The sequence below is a fragment of the Macrotis lagotis genome, chromosome 1 (genome assembly GCF_037893015.1).
Source record: "Macrotis lagotis isolate mMagLag1 chromosome 1, bilby.v1.9.chrom.fasta, whole genome shotgun sequence".
NCBI lineage: Eukaryota > Metazoa > Chordata > Mammalia > Peramelemorphia > Peramelidae > Macrotis > Macrotis lagotis.
In genome coordinates this window covers 561,997,146-562,018,023 of record NC_133658.1, presented here as the reverse complement: position 1 = coordinate 562,018,023, position 20,878 = coordinate 561,997,146, and the positions used below count along the sequence as shown (strand labels likewise).

Here is a 20,878-nt window from a genome sequence, read left to right as displayed (position 1 = left end):
ACTAACAATATTGTGATCTCATCTGACATGTATGGAACATTCCACACATTTTTACTTTTCTCTTTTAATTAAATTTTCTCTCCCCCTCTTTCCAATGAAGGAAAAAAAAGAGAAAAGAAAAACACATATTCATAAAAATATGCATAGTTAAAAAAACAAATTTTCTCATTGACTGTATACAAAAATAGCTCGGTCTCATTCTGACAAATCTATCACCTGCCTCTCAGGAGAGGTGTAGTATGTTTCATTACTGATCCTTTGGAATGATGGATGATCATTGTATCAATCCTAATTCTAATAGTTTATCTTTATAGATTGATTATATAACTTGTTCTCCTGGTTCTACTCATACCATTTTTTATTATTTTATAAAATTCTTTTCAATTGTTCATTTTTATAATATTGATATTATTGTATAAATTATTTATCTGTTCTGCTCAATTTACTTAGATCATACAAGTTTTTGTAGAGATAGAGGTGATGCAGATCATCAGACTTAGATATTTACATTTACCTGTGTGACTGAGCAAGTCACTTCATCTATCTGCCCTGGTTTCCTCATCTGGAAAACGGGAATAATAATAGAAGCCTAACTCCCAGGGTTGTTGTGAGAATCAAATGATATAATTGGTTCAGTGCCTGTAGCTTATAGGTGTTATGTAAATGTTGGTTATGATTGTGATGTCTTTGAAATAATCTGCTTCTTTGTTTCTCATAGTTCCATAATATTCAATCATATTCACAAACAACAACTGAAATCCATTGTAGAATGTGAGTCTGAGGACCAACATATGGTATCCCTTTGTACCGATTACAACAAATACGACCCATTCTGGAGTACTGGAGAATTATTATAGACCTATGTCTTCAAAAGATAAAGTGCAAGGGAAGTTTGCATTTATATCCATTTTTACTGTGGAATTCTATTATATGACATTTAGTTCTTGGGCCAATTTTTCCTTTGTGTTATGTTTGGATTTCTTTCTAGGGCCTTGGATTCTGTTTCTGGACCAGATGCTCCATTTCCACAGAATAGATGAGTGTATCTGCAAACATCTACTTGTCTGTAAATATCTCTGCCAGGCTGAACTGATTCAGTTTGGGTTGCTTAGTTTACCTGATGATACTGAAGAGAGAGAATATAAGCTTAGTCCATAGTTCCAGTACTAAAATGTACTCTGAGTCTCTAATTGTATGTAGAGCAATGAAGATCTCAACCAGAGGAGTGGTCGCAGAGATTATTCTATTCCCCCTAAGACTACTGATAAAGGAAAACTAATGCCAGACCATTCTATAATCAGACACTTAGAGCTTTATGAGAATGTTCTGCTTGATAATTGCTGTCTCTTCCAAATTTTGACTTTGTTTATCATTTGTTAATCTATATTTATATAACTTTATATTTATGAAATTCTTTAAATGTCATTCATTTGATGTTCACAACCACCCTAAAGGTGTCATCCTCTGTATTTTGTCAGTGATTAAAGACAAATGGCTGAGATGGCCTTCTAACCTAGCTCTTGTGGTTCCAAATCTACCATTTGTTCCACAGATCACAGTGGCTCTGGGGGCAATTTATTTGCCTATAAAAATGAAAATCCAATAATCTGACCCAGCGATATAAGTATGCTATCACTAGGTGACACTATTGAACTGCAGCCCTATGATCTAAGTAGGATTATAGATAGAGAGATTTCAGAGACCAGCTAATCTAAACCCCTCATATTACAGATGAGGAAACAGAGGGCCAGGGATGTGAAGTGATTTAACCAAAATCACAGAGCTCACACTCTGCAATTTTTAACCCCATCCTGCCATAACCAGAGTAACTGTACCATGCAAGAAGAGGTAGGGTTTAGGGAATAGGATATAGTAGCATTTCATTCAGTAAAGTGATTTGCATCACTTTAAAAAATGAAAAATAAAATGCATATCAAAATAGCAAACTTAGCTTGAAGCAACAAATCAGGAAATTCCTTAAAAGTTCCTCACTAATCTTTAATGTTTCACCTTGAATCTTAAGTCCTTTTGGGTGATTTGTTCCCAGGCATTGGTGTGTCTAAGGCTGCTTAACTCTCAGTGGTTTGCCACACACCATTAGGGTAATTTTCTTTCCTGGGTTATATGGAAGGAAGGAAGATTGTAAGCCCTCATAGGTGTGTGTGACATGGATTTATTTGAGGCAATTCAGCATTCAGTTTTTCAATATTAATGTGACTGATATAAGAAGGAAGGGACAGTGGAAAGAAAGGAAAGAATCATTTACTAAACTCTTACTCTTATAGGTATTGTGCTATGTTTTAAAAAGTATTATAAGGTGCCACAATTATTCTAATTTTATGGTAGAGGAAACTGAGGCAAACAGAAGTTAAGTGACTTGTCCAGGCTCCCACAGTTAGGAAGTGTTGGCAGCTGGTTTTTTGAACTCAGTTCTTTCTTACTCCAGGTCAAACACTCTATTTACTTTATCCCAAGTTGACTGGTCAGTTATCTGATTTCTTTCCATTACTCATAGTTAAACACAGACTAATAGGATCCCTACAGAATAGGCTGTTTTCTCTCAGGAATGCATAGATTATGTATCTTCCCTAGACCTAGATTTTAATAGGTAAATTCCAAGGAAGATACATCAGTCCCAACAATACTTTTCATTGCATACAATCATGATCCAATAGCTTTTTATAATTTTCATATATCAGCCATACTCTATTCGGTGCTATAAATAGTGAATCTTGTATAGAAAGAATAGGAGTATTTGTGTTCTGAAGTAGGTTCTATTGATCTAAATTACACATTATAGAAGTTCAGATTTAGAGGGTCATTACAATTCTGAGCTTCTGTAATTCTGTGATTTAGATCACTAGTCTTAGGGCATCCCAATTCCTGGATGACTGCCATCATGGGTGGGATGGGTAATTACATGTGCTCATCTCCAACTCACCTCTGAAATTTCCTTTTGGTCTTTTCCAAAGGTCAGTTCTCCAATTCTCTATAATCATCCTCCGACTTCTATAGAACTTGAAAATTTTGACCAATCCACATTTCTAGTAAGTTCTTAATTAATCAACAAGAAGCTTTTGAATATCTACTATGTACCAGCTATTAATCTATTTTGGGGTTACAAAGACAAAACTTACCCATGTGTGAAAAGGAAATGATTATTCAAGTTCAAGGTTGTGATCCAGAAACTCCTATTAAATAAAAGCATCACTTGACATGAACTCTTTTCCATCGCTATTTATGAGGAAACTACTTTTGGAGTTCATATAAACTTTCAAAAATCTATTCTTTACATGGTTTTTACTTAAAGTGTTTGATGAGGGGTGCAGAAATTCACTACTCAAAGGACAGGAGAAGAATTAAACTCTCATTGTATGCAATCATAAGAAACACTAATCAATCAATTTCAAAATGAAGTAATTTGATGAAAGGAAAAGTTTTTTCTTAGGGGTCTGGGAAAAGAAAAGGTTTGCTTTCAATATCATAATAAGGATGTTGATTAAAATTTTGATGGATCTCAGTGAATACTTAGGTCAGAACAAGGACCCAGATTGGAATTTGAAACTTTAAATTTCATATTTTCCCTTAATTTTCACATTTGAAGATAATTTGAAACCTGAGAGTGTTTTGAAATTTGAAAAAGAAAGCCAAATAATCATTCATACTAATAAGAGAGGAATCCAGTCATAGAATTTTCTGTCTAATCTAACATTTATCATCTATCTGCTTATCTAACATCTATCATGCATCATGTCTTATCTTTGACTATCTATTTCTCATCTGATTATCTACTTACCTAATCTGTTAATCTAACTTCTATCATATGTGTCTTTCTGTATCTGTCTGTCTATTTATCTATCTATCTATCTATCTATCTATCTATCTATCTATCTATCTATCATCTATCTCATCTATCTGTGTGTGTATCTGCATGTGTGTTAATTATTTTCCATCAGCTACCCTACTTTTTGGACTTCTTAATCATGTCATGATGTGGCCTAGGAATCTCATCTTTGCAAAATTTCATCAGGCTATAAGACTGAATTAGCACTGACACCGACACCTCCTCTGTATTCTCAGTCTTCCTGGGGGTCAGAGTCGTAAGTTCCCAAATCTCCAGTTAAGGAAGAGGCCGAGGCAATCAGTTCCTCTTTTCCCACTTATTGAACTGCTTTACAATTTCTTTGGACTTCTCTAAAATACTCTCTTAATTGGTAATTTCATCCTTTCAGCTTCCTTTTGTGTGTTGCTCTACCACATTAGGGAATGTCTTTTTTTATTTGTGTTTTCATCCTGGTGGCTTAGCACAATGGTGGCTAAGGTACTTAATAATTGTTTATTGATTGACTCAAAAACATAGGGAGAGTACCCAACATTTTATTTACAAAAATTCAAATTGCATGTAATATAGGTTTTTTTATAAAATGGTATAAAAATAACATCTTTTATTTTGTTAATTTGAGAAATTCTAAAATTTTATTTTAATAGGCCACTCATTCACTTTCAGCTGTTATTACTCAAAATTACTCACAAAGTTTCTTTATAGTTTTATAATATTTTGTTAGCTGCAATATTAAGTTCTTCTCTCCTCTCTAAAGGTAAGTATATGAGTGAACTTCTAAGTGGTCAAGGGTAGAAGCTCTGAGCTAAGGCTACCACCTTCTTATTTGCAAGAAGACCACCATAATTGAAGCATCAAGAGGAATTGAATTTCACTGCAAATCCATAGGATTTATACTTCTACTATTTTCTGAGAGTGGGCTAATTGCTTGGGACTTCCTGCCACTTCAATTTTTGCCCATGATTGCCTACTAGGAATAAGGGATTAGATTTCTCTGGACTCTTAAGGAGATTCCTAACTAGGAATTCTGAACCTAGAGGGAAGTTCAACTGGTTTAAGGTATGACCACAGCTGCTATCAGTATATGCAACTTCCAATAGCACCACCCTTCTTTATTTTTGAAATATACATATATATATATATATACATATACACTTACACACATAATATATATGTATATATATGTTTCCAATTATATCTAGTAATAATCTTTAACATTTGTTTTTTTTTAATTTTGAATTTCAAATTCTCTTCCTCCTTACCTTTACTCCCCATCCTTGAGAAGGCAAGGAATATAAGACATATATATATATATATATATTTAGAGAGAGAGAGAGAGAGTCATATAGAACACATTTCCATTTCAAGCTTGTTGTGAAAGAAAATACAAACCAAAAAAAAAACAGAACAAAATAAGAAAAATAAGAAAGCAAAAAAGTATACTTTGATCTGTATTCAGAATTTATCAGTTCTTTCTCTGGATGTGGATAGCAATTTCTCTATTAAAAAAATAAGACAGGGCAGCTAGGTTGCGCAGTGGTTAGGGCACTGGCTCTGAAGTCAGGAGGACCTGAGTTCAAATTGGACTTCAGATACTTAATAGTTTCCTAGTTGTGTGACCTCAGGCAAGTCACTTAACCCCTTTGCCCCTTAAATAAAAATTCTAAAAAAAATAACAGAAATTTATTTTCTATCCTTTTTCCCTCAATACTCTATTGAAAAAAAGAAAAAGCAAATTTCTTAACAAAAATATATTGTCAAGCAAAATAAATTCCCTTGTTGGCTGTATACAAAAATAAATGTTTCCTTTTATATCCTAAATCTCTTAACATCTCTGTAAAGAAATGGATAGAATATTACTTAATGATTTTTTTTTAGCTTTTTGCAAGGTAATGGGGTTAAGAGGCTTGCCTGAGGCCACACAGCTAGGTAATTATTAAGTATCTGAGGATGGATTTGAACTCAGGTACTCCCGACTCCAGGGTCGATGCTCTATCCACTGAGCCACCTAGCTGCCCCATTTAATGATCTTTTGAAGTCATGAATGGCAATTGTATTGATCACAGTTTTATTATTTCAAAGTTGTTTTACATTAAAATGTTGTCATTGCATAACATGTTCTCTTGATTATGCACATTTCATTCATCAGTTTGTCCTAACAAGTATTTCTTTTTTAAGAAAGTAATGCTATAATATAAATTTTTCTTTAAGTCCTACTTACTACTTACTTCATTCTGAATATATAGTTCATTCCATGTTTCTTTGAAATCATCTATTCCTTCAATTTTTTTGGAACAATAATATTCCATCAGATTCAAATAGCAGAATTTATTCAGGCATTCTCCAATTAATGGACATTCCCTTAGTTTCCAGGTTTTGGCCACCACAAAAAAGAGATGATACAAATATTTTTGTATGTATAAGACTTTTTCCCTTTTTTAAAATTATTTCCTCTGGGTATAGACCTAACAGTGATAAAGCTAGGTCAAAAGGCATGCAATTGAATACTATGTGGTATACACATCTATTTAAAAAAACTAACAAAAACTTTTCCCCAAGTGAGTAGATTGAAATATTCATTTCTTCACGTCTTTGTTAAGATGGGGAAGAGATGGACAAAAAGGCAAATAAGGATTCTGAGTGATTTTCTTCTTTAGGATCTAGGACTGAATCCATTCCTTTTGTGGGAGGAAGGGGTGTGACTGCTATGATTTAGATTGCATGAACTTCTGCACAGCTAACAGCTCCAGGCTGAATAGCTATTTCTCTTGGAATAGTGGAACCTCCCCTCAGGAAGATTTGAATTCAAATTCAAGCTAAGATATGTATTAGCAGTGTGTCATTAGTAAGTCACTTAACTGCCCTGTGACTCAATTTTCTCAGCTATCAAATGATGATGTTGGACTTGATGGCCTCTAAAGTCTCTTCAGGCTCTCAACCTGTGGTCCCATCATAAATCTATGATTATGCTACTTGGAAAGCAGTTAAGAAAAAGCAGACTCCCAAAGATAAGGATTGGCACATCCTCTCTCCCTTTCTTCCTCCCTTACTATGCCTGCTTCTCCGTCAACATAATGAATAAAAGTCACCTTGCTTTGTAAGCCCCTGCAGGATTTGTTCTATTTAGGGAGAGTTCTGTTTGCAAGCTGCTGTGGACATTCTTTGGGGAATGTGTAGGGGGCATTTTTATGTACAAAAGAAAAGGCGTGTGTGTGTGTGTGTGAGTGTATGTGTATTGTGACAATGTGTGTGTGTGTGTGTGTGTGTGTGTGAATGTGTGAATGTGTGATCTCCAGTGCATATTAGGGGTGATATCACAAAGGACAGACAATGCAGAAAAGCAGGTTTGCACCTAAAAGGGCTTTGCAGTGGAAAAATTCCATGGCCTTCTGCTGTTTGGTAAAAAATCACCTACATCTTAATAACCCTGAGAAATGTCACTGAAAGAAATGGCTGCAGGAAACATAAAAAAAAAGATTCTTTCAACTATGTTATAGTATCTTTACATATCTATACACTGACTTTCAGAGGACATTTTTCTTTTAAAAAAGGAATAAAAGGAAAAGAGTCAAAGAGAGAGAGAGAGAGAGAGAGAGAGAAAGAGAAACAGAGAGAAACAGAGAGACAGAGACAACACACACAGAGATATTAAGACAGACAGACACAGACCAAGAGACAGAGAATGAACTTTGAACTTGGGAGGGAAGTAAGGAGGGAAGAAGAATAAGAGAACACATGACTTTTTTTTGCAAGTCAGTGTTAATTCAGTCTTGATTTTTGTATTACAATTATTTTGTATTACTTGATTTTGTAAGTGCTTTTACATAGGGAGTATCTATGACAAGTAGCCCTTACTGCTGCTTTAAAACAGAGGAGGAAGAAGGAATGTTGAGGAAGGAATTGAAAGCTTTTTTCCTTTTATAGAAATAAGCACCTCACTAAGAATTCAAAAGATTAAAGATGGATCATTAGCTAAAAGATTCTTTCTCAGATCACAGACCTCACAGGAAATGCTAACCATTTGACAAATCTCTAACATCTGTTACTCCCCCTCTTTTGGGCAAGGGTGAGGGAGAAAAAAATCACTACTACCCTGAAAAACCAATAGTAAACCTCAATCACACTTTTTCTTTCATTCCTTGTGTGATCTTTGATGCACAATATTTTGGTTTAGATGCTAAGCAGAAGAGTAAGGGGAGAATAGCTAATTTATTAAGGCTAATTTGCCTCAGTCCTTTGACCTCTTCCACAATGGGTCAAAACAAGTTGATGCAATGAACAGAAGCTCTACAGATTTAAAAATGGAATGAGTGAAATGTAATGGACTGGATTTGAGGAAGGCTGGTTATTTGCTAACCAACAATTTAGTCATTAAGTGTTTTGAGGCACTAGGAAGGACAAGTGGAAAGCTATTCTTTGCTTGGGGACATTGAGGACAGTCTAATTCTAAAGCCCAGAGAAGTCTTTATTCTGCCTGCTTGACTGCTATGTGCTTTCCTGAAAACTCCAGGCTGGTGGATGGATTAAGTATTTGAAAGAGAGAGAGAGAGAGAGAGAGAGAGAGAGAGAGAACAAAAGAAGAAAGACAAAGAAAACAATGGATAGTGCAGGAAAAAGGAAAAGAAAAAAGACATTTTGTGATTTTGTCCCTTGTGAATCCTATGTCAATTTGGGGAGTAAAAATAACCAATGCCTTCTCTTCATTATTCTGCCTTGTTGCTAGGTGGTTTTGCTTCTACTTTTTTTTCTTTTTCAGTTTTTGTAGAAAACCAGTAACATTTCAAAGATGATTTTGGGTAAATAAATAGCTTAGAATGCTAGTGGAAAAAATGGGAGGGTCAGACTGGTCTACCATATGCTTATAGCCATTGCTATCATATTAATCCCAGTTAAAATGAAAAATATCAATATTTTTTAGCTGCAGTAAGAAGTTGAAAGGATATATCCTTTAACTTATATCTCTTATTAAGCCAATAAAATCTCTGAAGATCATAATGTTTGGAATGGATACTGTTGATCCTAGAGACATTTATAAGCACCCTGTTTCAATTGGAAGCAAATGCAGATGCCACAGTTAGCAACTGTTTAAGGAGGTGATTCACATCTGATGTCCCAGATGACAAATGGGTCAGAGTAATATAAAACACCATTGCTCTTATTTTCTCAACAGGATAGAGACCAGGTGTTGCTTATTTGAAGTCCCAAGAGGAAAGATTAGAGAGTTTCCATTTCATGACAGGGCAGATCACCTCCAACTGATTCTGCAATGCAAGTGTACTTGATTGGGGGTGGTGGAGGCTTGAATGATGGTGGTCTCTCCATGCTACAGGAAAGAAAAAAAATCACTGTTTAAATCCTGACTATGACACATGGATGCAAAGGTTAAAATTAATTTTTTTTAATGAAGAGGCAAAGAAATCAATGACAAAAAGAAAGATCCCAAATATGCAAAATTATTTAAAGAAACATTTTTTCTGATGATAACAAAAGACTTGAAACAAACTTGGGAACCCATTTATTTGAGATGGTTGAGAAAATAGGAGCTTATATAGCTGAAGGAACATTATTGTGCCAAAACAGACCACAATGTGATGAAATATGAATTTATATAAAGTGATGTAGAATAAAATAAATACAACAGAAGAATAAGCTACTCAATACTTACAAACAAGCAAAATTTTAAAGCATTCACATACACAGAAACTAGCAACTAAATTCAGGATAATTTTAATGACCAATATTGAACCCAGATAACAATGACTATGAAGACCACATTCAGTAGATGTACATTGACATACTTGTTGAATTTTTCTGTTTTTCTTTGTTTCTCTTTGCTACAAGGGAGGATTTTGGGGTGGGTGGAAGAGTATGTAGGGAAGTGATTGTGTTATAAAAACAAATATATTAATGAAGTTTATTTTAAATAAAAATTTAAAAGTGGGGGATTTTGGTCACAGAAAGGAAGTACAAGTTAAATTGAGGACTAGTATCATTGCTAAAATTATATGGCATATTGAAATATTTCTGTACATGGTTGAGGTTGTTGAGAAACAAGTCATGTGAGAGGAGAAGATTGAGGAACTGATCAGCAAGAGAGTTTGGAGAGATTAAGGTCCAGGTTAAGGAGAAGGCTACAATAAGGTCCTGAAATTTTGAAGAGAGAAAGCAAGCTGACCTTAAAGATCTCTCTCTCTCTCTCTCTCTCTCTCTCTCTCTCTCTCTCTCTCTCTCTCTCTCTCTCTATATATATATATATATATATATATATCAGCAATAATGAAATGATATAGAATCAACTTTAAAGGAGAAGTAGATGTTGAGTGACTATGACAGAAAGAGGATTAGAGAGTAGCAGTGGGGAACTAGATGGATGCTAACTCCTCCTGACTCTGGACATCAAGAGGCAATGGAGAAGCAGTCAATCTTGGAGAGTGTTACTAACATGTAGTATCTACAGAAAAAAAAAATCCAAATTCTCATGAAGATAAAAAGAGAAGGAATATGAGAGTAAGAGATTTAAAATGAAAGGGAATTTAACCATTAGCATTATCACAATTGTTATTATTCAATCATCCAAAGCCAACAAACAGTCCAAAAGGAGAATGAATGAAAATAGGGACCAGGGAGGATAAAAGCTAGTTTACTATTGGGGAGGGCAGCTTTACTACATGGTATTCCTTGTGAAGTCAGTCTTTGTCCTTCAGGTTAGGTAGACCTCAAGAAAGGGATATTATGGCTTCTTGATACTAGTGGAGCAGGAGTTTGGAGGAAAAGAGTTAGTTGACTGATTCCACCAGGAATCCCCTGTAACCTAGGGAAAATCACTTAACTTCTATGGACCTTGATTCCCTTATCTATCAAATAGTCTATAGGAATTATTAGTTTTGGGTTTTCTAACTCCTAATTTTTCACTTTAATTATTGATTTTAGGATAGTGTTTTTTTCCATGTGTACATAGTTTCATTTATTTGAGTATTCTCTTTACTACTTTAAGTCACATGTACTAAATGTTTTAGCTATTGAGGTCATAAAATATCATCTCGGTGTGATAGGTCTGGGTAATATACCTCTTTGAATTTGGGTAAGTATAGCCTCCAAAGGTAGGTATATATATTTAGTCTGAAATTAGGCTCATACTAAAAGCCTTTCCAACTTGGAAGGGTCTTCCAGATCTTCTATTTAGCAAGCAAAGGTTTTGAAAACCTATCATTGGCAATATAAGTTAAAAATAAAGGTAAAAAAGTGGTAGTATACTTCAGAGATGTGAAGACAATTGATTGAAGACATATGAGCTTAGAAGGTTTGACTACATCACTGTATTTAAGAAGATATAAAAAAATGAAGAGATCTATGCATATTACAGAGCAAGGGTGAAGTAAGAGATAATCTTAGAAAAAGAGTGGTAAGAATCTCTCTCTCTTTCTCTCTACATATATATATATATATATATATATATATATGTATATATTATATAGATATAGATATAGTTTTTGCAAGGCAATGGGGTTAAGTGACTTGCCCAAGGTCACACAGCTAGGTAATTATTAAGTGTCTGTGGTCAGATTTGAACTCAAGTCCTCCTAACTCCAGGGCTTGTGCTCTATCCACTGTGCCACCTAGCTGTCCCTGAAGAAGCCCTTAAGAATATATTATAGAATATATATATCCAGAAGGAAGAAATAGATGATAAATTCATAAAACAAATCCGGCATAGAGAAATAATATAATAGTGATAGGGGATTTCCATGATATAGACATATACTTGAGCTCCCTTTCTTCTAAAACAGAACAATTGATTCCTTAATAATTATTTTATCCTTCAAAAGCTGAAGGAAACAATGAAGAGTACTGATATTCTGGACTTGATCCTGACAAAGACAGAATTTGTTGCCAAAGTAGAAATGGAATGAACCTTGGGAAGCAGTGATCATTTCATCTTAGATTCTGTGATAGAAAATGGGAAAAGTCTAATTAGTATACCATAACTTTTAAGAGAGAAGTTTTCAAAGAGGTAAAAAAGAAAATATTTAGTATCTCATGGACTGCAATTATATGAAAGAGGTCAGACTAAGATGATGGATGTACATAAGAATGAAGTGCTGTCGAGACAAATAAAATATTTTGATAGAGAAGAAAAGGGAATATTATTTAAAGAAGCCAAATGTCGATACATAAAAATGCATTGAATAACTTAGGTTTTTTGTAAGACAATGGGGTTAAGTGACTTGCCCAAGGTCACACAGCTAGGTAAGTATTAAATGTCTGAGGTCAGATTTGAACTCAGGTTCTCCTGACTCCAGGACTGATGCTCTATCCACAGCACCACTTAACTGCCCCTAGCTTCTTCTTTTTTTTAAAGAGGAAGATGAAATGGATTAAAGTTGGACATAAGGGTAGATAACAGGAGAAATACAAAAGAATTGCATAGTCAATCATTGTACTTCTTGTTCAAAGAAGACCAAAATGATATCTCTGTGTTAGGATTTGGGTTGTCCAACTGTGACTGATCAGACCAATATGAGCTTAGAAGGTTTGACTGTGTGAGCCATGATACCTGATGACTGTTTAATAGTGTCTCCCATGACTCACAATAGAGTTCTTTTTGTTTTTTTTGTCAAGACAATAAGGTTAAGTGACTTGCCCAAGGCCACACACTAGGAAAGTGTTAAATGTCTGAGGCCACATTTGAATTCAGGTCCTCCTGACTCCAGAGCCAGTGCTCTAGGCACTGCCCCCTAGCTTTCCCCTTGTTTTTTTTCTCACAATTGATTTCAAAGTTCTTTAGAGAGACCTTGAAAGTGTCCTTGTATCACTTCTTCTGAACTCCATGTTTGTGTTCTTTGTAAAATAGTCTTTTAGGCAAATGGACATTTAGCATTCAAACAACGTGGCCAGACCATCAGACTCACACTTTCTGCAGTAGAGTTTGAATGGTTGTCAGTTCAGCTCCCAAAAAGACCCCAGTGTCTGGTCCCTTATCTTGCCAGGTGGATCTTCAAAATCTTTTCAAGAAAATTCAAATGGAAGCAATTGTTTCCTGGCATTCACTGGCAGATTGTCCAGGTTTCACAGTTATACAACATTGAGATTAGCTCAATGACCCTGCAGATCATCAGTTTGGTAGGCAGTCTAATTTTTCTTCTTTCCCACCCTTTCCTTTCCATCTCCTGAATGCTGAGCCAGTTCTGGAAATGTGTATGTGTCAATTTCATCATGTTTGTGTACATTCCTGGAAAGTATACTGCAAAAATAAATATCCATGACATTCAAAATTTATGATGGATCTATGTATGGATGGTGTGGTGTTGGTTGGTGGAGAACTTCTGTATTCTTCTTATTAATTGTAAGACCAAAATGATTACAAATAGCAGAGAACTGATCTATACTCTATTGCATCTAAGATTCAGAGACTACACTGAGTACATAATTATATGTAAACAAAAAGTCACGTACCAATTCTCCCTCCACTTTACTCTTGACTTTTAGCCTTTTCAAGTTAAATAACACATTGGCAATGCAGTAGCTGACCTTGTTACTGTTTTCATTCTCTTTGAAGGCAACAAACAACATGGTTGAAAACATCATGCTAAAAAGTATGAGAGCAAACACATAGTCCTGTTTCACTCCATTAGTGACTGGGAACACACGAGAGCATTATCCATTATCCAGAACCATGCAAGCATGCCATCATGAAAGTGGCATATAAAAGTATTGAACTTCTCTAAGCAACCAAATTTTTGCCATGATCTTTCATAAGCCTTCATGAATGTCTGAATCAAAGGTTTTTGTCAGATCAGCAAATGGACAGAAAATACCATATCAATTGCTCAGCTGCTCCTTGGCCTTTTTGGAAGCCACATTGACTCAGTCATATGTACCTCTTCCAGATGAAAGATCAGCTTATTAAGACAGACACAGAGTCTGGAAAGAATTTTGCTGGCAATAAGTATGAGAGAGATCCCTCCGTGATTGTTACAGGACAACCTACTATTATTATTTTAGTATTATAAAGTTAATGGCAGGAATGTCAAAGCTTTGGATGACCTGAAGTTGGCAACAATGCCATGGAAACATGTGTTATTATTATAGCTATAGCTATGCTAGGGATAATAGTTAATACTACTACTCAAGGAGTGATGACAACTGATGTTGAAGACAGAAGGCTGAACTATTTGATTGCCATTTTAAATATTGGCTTATATTGAGGAGGATGGTCTTTAGAATGGAAATAATGGGACAAAAATTATTAATAGGGAGTATAAATCCAAAATAAGTGAATTAATAGAAACAAAAAACAACTCCATTAAACCATATTGAATCTAAGATAAGAATAATAATATAGTAATAACTCATCTTTACTTAATATTTTGAGATAAACAAATTCCCTTACCCCTAACCCCTAACCCTTTCTTTCAAGGTCTTAATTTTTTGCTTAATATCTGGACAATACAGATAGAGGAAACCAAAAATGCAGAATCTCACTGATTAATGGACTTTACCCTTGATGCTCTAAGAGATCTATACAAAATACAAAATTCCATTTGTTGATAAATAGTTTAGTGAGCAGACCTTAACAGAATTATCTTGACCTTTCAGGAGGTCCTACCAGGTCAATGAACACTTCCATGATAATACAGATGTCAAAATATCCACATGGGCCAATGGGTTGGTAGAAAGGCAGGCTGCAAGCTATTAGGTGAGGACACTCATTGGTCAAGTGCTCATGGCTATCTTCCCATGTTGGGCAATAGAGGAATGACCAGAAATAGAGGGGAAACAAAAATAACTTGGGAGATTTCCTTGTAATTGAGTCACCTTAGCCATGCTGGACCAGTAAATAAGGATGTAGGTCCTCTGGTTAGCTCCTTATAATTAAGCAAGTGAACATAAAACCTGCAGTTCAATTCTCTGAGGCCTCCTGTCAGAACTTATGATCTCTATCTCAATGGAATCATATCGAAGTGATTAATACTAATTGGAATAAAATAGAGGTCAACAAAATAGGGGTCCAATTATTTGTCTTTAACACCCTAGATCACTAACCCCGGATGTACTACCTTCCAGGATTCTGATGGAACTTGAAGATGCAATTAATGAAGAATATATTACTGAATGCTTTAGATTGGAGATTTGCCAGAAGTACTCAATTGGATATCCTTGACAAGAAAGAAGGGTATTGCCTACCTGAGTTTATATGTAGGTAGACTTGGAAATGTTTGAATGTCCAGAACCAAAGAGAAATGATCAGTGATCAATGTCTATTTGAATGATGACTATAATGATATGCTCTGTACACTAATTATTTGTCATTGGTTCTGTTCAGGATTCAAATCATTGCCTAGAATGAAGACATTTATGGCAAACTTGTCAGCTATATACAACTATATCTCAGTGTGATTTATGAATCTCAAAAAATGGTCACATCATTCAAATCCACACTTTATATTTCCATCAAACTGAAATGTATTACCATATTTTTCATAGCTTTAACCTCATATAATATGAATTTGAATATATGCTATCACTTTATGGTATTTCATTATTCACAGAAATTTAACTGCATATGGAATTTAGTTGCGTATGACATTATAATAGCTAGCTGATATAATAGCACTTTAATATTTGTAAAACACTTTTCATGTTTGATATCTCATTCAATACTCACAAAAACCCTGTAAGGTGTTATTACACTCCCCATTTTACAGAAGATAAAACTGAGGTTAGGTGAGTTGTCTAGGGCCACACAGAGTACATGTCTAAGATAGGATTCTACTTCAGGCTGCCCAATTCCAAGTCTAGTTTTCTTGCTGCTATGCCAACTAGGAGGAATAGCTAGCAAGCTGTGAACTAAAATCTGGATCTTAAAAGATTTCAGTAGGAATTACAACAGACCAAAATATAATGATACAATTTGATAGAGATAAAAAGTAAAAGCAGATACTTAAAGTGAAAATAAAGTGGACAATACAGGATTAAAAAATGACCCATTAATATGCCAACAAAAATCTGGGATTTTTAATGAACTTCAAGCTCAAAATGATTCAACAATGGGACACTGGAGTCAGAAAAGTCAATGTTATCTTTCTTAGGTTTTCATAATACAAGACTAAGTCCAGAATGAGGGTTGCAGTTGTTAAATTATCATTTACTTAGATTGTATCAAATCTTTGCAACATTGTTTTCTGTTCTGGGAACCACATTTTAGAAAAGGCATTGACAAACCACAGCATGTCCAGAGGAGGGTAATCATGGTTATTGGAATGTTATGGCATATAAAGATTCATTGAGGAAATAAGATTTTTTTTTAGCAGGCAAAAGGAAAGATTTAACACATAAGAATTGTCTTCAAGTATTTAAACCATGGTAATTTGTTTAAAGAATCATTATTAGTTTGTTTGATCCTAGGAAAAAGGAATAAAAACAAAGGGCGCAATTTGTATGGTTATATTTTTCTCAAAATAATGAAAACCTCTAACAAATATTTCTGTCCCAAGGTGCAATGGACTCCCAATTGAGGAATGTTCTTTCTAGCAGTTTTCAAGAAGACCAATTATCAGGGATTCTGTAGAGGTAATTGCTGTTCAAGGATGGCTTGGACTAGATGACCTATGAGTCAACTGACTCTAAACCTCTGTACTTCTCTAATCCTTGAAGAAATGAGTCTGAGACCATTCCCTCAAAATAATGTGGCATCAGAGTGGGACTTCAGTGATTAGAGATAGATGGATGACATTGTATTCTATAGGGGACAATTAATAATGCCTCTCATTGAGACTATGTAGTATTGGAAAACTATTTTCACAAATCCCCTTCACTTAATCCTCACAACATTGTGAAACAGACAGTTGTCATCTCAATTTTATAAGTTAGGAGACTGAGGCTCAGAAATTTTCAATAATTTCTTCAAGGTTATTCTGTGATTGGATGGCAGTAGTAAGAATAGAACCTAGGTGTTTGGATTATGCTTGTTTTACAACTGTGCAAAGAATCCTTTGAAATCATATGATATCTCATATATGAATGTGGATCACCATCTCCACTCATAGCAACAGGTGATATGGAAGAATTTTTCATGCATTAATTAATTTGAACTAATTGTGAGTTATTTTCAAATATGAGCTTTTTATTCAAAAAAGGAGAATTTATATTAGGGGTTATTATTACCAATGAGCTGCTATTACTGATGATGATAATGGTGATAGCTAACATGAACTCTGATTAAATATAACTAGAAATTCTGGTATATAGAGAATAGTCAGTTGAGTTGGGGGTGTGAGGAAACCGCTAACTAACTCAAGAGTTCTTAATTTATTTCATGTAGTCTTTTGGCAATCTAGTGAAGGTTGTGAACCCCTTCTCAGAATATTTTCTTAGACTAGTCTTTTTTGGTGGAGTGGACAATGTGGTCACATAGCTTGCCCACACAGCTTTTTAACTTGCCCAAGGTCACATAGTTAGTAAGTAATCCACTATACTACCTAGCTTTCTCCAGAATAAAGTAATTGAAGGAAATGTTAAATTTCATACTGAGATGAGTAGAAATAATGATGAAGTTTTTTCCCCCATATATTTTCACAGACCTCTGGTATTTATCAACTGAAAGAATATAGATTAAGGGGGCGGCTAGGTGGCACAGTGGATAGAGCCCTGGCCCTGGAGTCAGGAGTACCTGAGTTCAAATATAGCCTCAGATACTTAATAATTACCTAGCTGTGTGGCCTTGCCTTGCCAAAAAAAACCCTTAAAAAAGAATATAGATTAAGCACCTGTGGTCTAAAGCATATATATATATATATATATATATATATATATATATATATATATATATATATATATATAAAGCATATATAAGAATATAGGTTAAGCACCTGTGTCTAACACACAGATTGAGGCTATGCAGCCCAGGACACAGTCAGAATTAAATTAAAAAGCAATTGGGAAATATATAACAAAATAAATAAAAATACAGTAGAGCATAAGTAATGCTAATGTGTAGTTTTCCAAGTCAGTATGTGCCAGTGAAGATCCTTAATATTTAGTAACTCCCTTGTGCATTTGAGTTTGACACCACTGGTCCAAGGTATGACCTTCCCCCCCACCCCCCCCCCGCACTGTTGAGGTAGATTGCTAGATTAGTAGTAGAAATTGTGAGATTTGAACAGTTTGAAGATTTGAATGTCTAGGATTTTGAAGTGGATTGGGGTAGGGAAGAAGACTGAGCCTGGGACCAAACTTACTGGAGAGGTAACAGAGTATTTTAGAATTCCATAGATGATAGATACAAGGGTCCAAAATATAAGGGAAAAGTGATTGCTGAATAATGTCAATAGAAAGGGCTTAATATGGGAGTTGAGAGCAAGGACTATGCCAACTTCTGGTTTTGTATATAAGAGGATGTTGGAAAAAAGAACAGTTACTCTTAGAGGGTGTTGAGACAAGTTTTATTCAGAAGAAAGCTAGATTTTAATGAGGAAGGTGGAAAGAATATGAGCAGAAAAGGTCCAGGATGAAGGGGATTTTGTTAACTAAAGAGGATAGTTCCTGGGGTGCACAGGGGGAGGATAGGAACTGAATAAGATGTGGACTAAGTTTGCCTTCACTGCTAATCCTTAACCCTCTCTTGATCCTGAACTGATTTTATTTGTCACAAGGGGCTTCAGGTGAATGTTGTAATGACCATTAGATTCTGTGGAAGAGCCTGAGGACCAGGCAAGGGAACTGACATTCCATGAAAGAAATATTCCTCTCCCTCCCCCATGTTAGTACCTGGGAAAGAGCCTTGACTACTATGTGTTAGTTTAGTTGTGCCTCTGTACATAAAGAATGGGGCATCAGTTGGGAAAGTCAGCTGTTATTGTTTTCAGTTGAAACGGGGTGGGGGTGGGTTGCTAGATGATCACAGACCTGGAGCTGCAAAGGACATCTGAGGTCATCTAGCCCAAGCCTCTTATTTTACTGATAAAAAAAAAACCTGAGTCCCACAAATGAGGGAGCATTCCTCCACAGGAAATGCATGGAACCTTTGGACAGAACTATTTGTTAGAAGGTTTTTTTCATTATTTTGAGAGAAAAATCTACCTGGGCAAATTATACCTATTGTCTCTATTTTTTTTTCTACAATTAAACAAATCAATAATAATTCTTCAAACAAATTACTGTGATTCAACTACTTGAAGACAATTCTCATGTGCTTTCTAAGTTTTTTTCTTTTACATGCAAAATATTTATTTTCTCAATGGATCTTTATATACTGCAACATTCAATCCCCCAATAACTCTGATCTGCCTCTTCTGAACATGTTGTGGTTTTTTAATGCCCTTTCTAAAATGTGGTGTTCAGAACAGAGTGCAAAGATTAAGTGACATGTTCAAGGTCACACAGGAAGTAAAGGTCAATGCGTGGATATGAATATCAGGACTCTGAATCCAAAGGCAGTGTTCTTCAGTCTGGATTCACAGTAACTGACAAATTAATGGTTAAAGGACTTTAAAAATGGTTTTTCCCCTTTGAAACATAAGGACAATAGCTCATTTGTTGATAATGCTTAAAGTTTTGCAGAGCTGTCTCTAAATATTTCATGACTCTGTAGGGTAAGTGTTCTTATGATCACCATTTTGTAGAAGAAGAAACAATTTTAGTGACTTGCCAAGGGCTGCCCAATTTATAGGTGTCTGAGGTAGGATCTGAACCCAAACCCTACCTCCAAGTTCTGTGCTCTATCCAATATACTATGTAGTATCTCTTCAGATGTAGAAGAAGGCATATGAATCCTTCACCCTTTTCCCATCTCTTCCACCTCCTACATCTTTCAAAAAATTCTCTAAAAGCTCACTTTGTAGGAAAAATACTGGAAATTTTTCTTGAAATTACTTTCTATTCTCTAATTTCACACTCCAACATTCAGGCCCAGTTAGACCTAGACTGTTCAGAGATGCATGAAAATGAAAAATAATGAAGACTTAAAAGAAAACCCAATTTAGGTTTTGGATAGGGGTGAGACTCATTTCTCATTTCATGCACATTGATTTGTTCAGCCTGATAAATGAATGACTTCTAAGCCTTGGTCAAGTAAATGAAGAACAGTCTTAGGAGACTATATAGAATAGTAGAACGCACACCACACACACACACACACACACACACACACACACACACACACACACAGACATAGATTCTTAGCATTAGCACCCTTTGGTTCAAGTCCCAGATCTGCCCTTCATAGTTGTGTTGTTCTAGGTAAGTCTCTGAGATGTAGTCCTTTTATCTCTAAATTTATGATTGCTGAATTTTTAGTTTCCACTACTAGTATAGTTATGAAGGAGATTCTATGTATTAGGGTAACTTATAAATTGCAGCATATTGGAGAAGGAACTGGGTCTGAAGCCACAGGAAGTGAGTTCAAATCATTTAAAAAAATTTTTTTTTTAGGTTTGTTTTTTTTTTTTGCAAGGCAATGGGGTTAAGTGGCTTACCCAAGGCCACATAGCTAGGTAATTATTAAGTGTCTGAGGTCAGATTTGAACCCAGGTACTCCTGACTCCAGGGCCAGTGCTCTATTCACTGCTCCACCTAGCTACCCCAAGTTCAAATCCTTCTAATTTGACATTGGGCAATTCATTTTTTTTAAAATTTTTATTTTCTCAACTGTAAAATAAAGTTGTGCGTGGGGATAGAGGTTAGACTGGATAATATCTACAGTTGCTTCCAACTCTGAATTCTGGATTCTTTTATTCCTTTCTTTATATTGTCTTGTTGTGTTTCAGGGTCCCCCCCCCCGTTAAAAAAGGGGCCCAGCTCTGTGGCCACAGTGGATAGAGTGATGGCCAGACATCAAGAAGACTCATCTTTCTGAGTTGAAATCTGACCTCAGATATTTACTAGCTGGGTGACTCTGAGGAAAGTCATTTAACTTTATTTGCCTTGTTTCTTCATCTGTAAAATGAGTTGGAGAAGGAAATGGCAAACCACTACAATATCTTTGCCAAGAAAACCCCCAAATAGGATCACAGAGTCTGACATGACTGAATTAATGGAATA

At 35.3% G+C, this 20,878-nt stretch overlaps 1 protein-coding gene across 1 annotated transcript in view; it reads right to left on the bottom strand.

The window, feature by feature from the left end:
* Positions 1–5,620: 5,620 nt before the first annotated feature.
* CD96 (CD96 molecule) overlaps positions 5,621–20,878 on the bottom strand; it is a 98,258-nt gene continuing 83,000 nt past the window's right edge. The window contains exon 12 of the mRNA XM_074214448.1: positions 5,621–9,164. Coding sequence (XP_074070549.1) covers positions 9,056–9,164 — 109 coding nt within the window. The 3' untranslated portion in view covers positions 5,621–9,055. The remainder of the gene's footprint in view (positions 9,165–20,878) is intronic.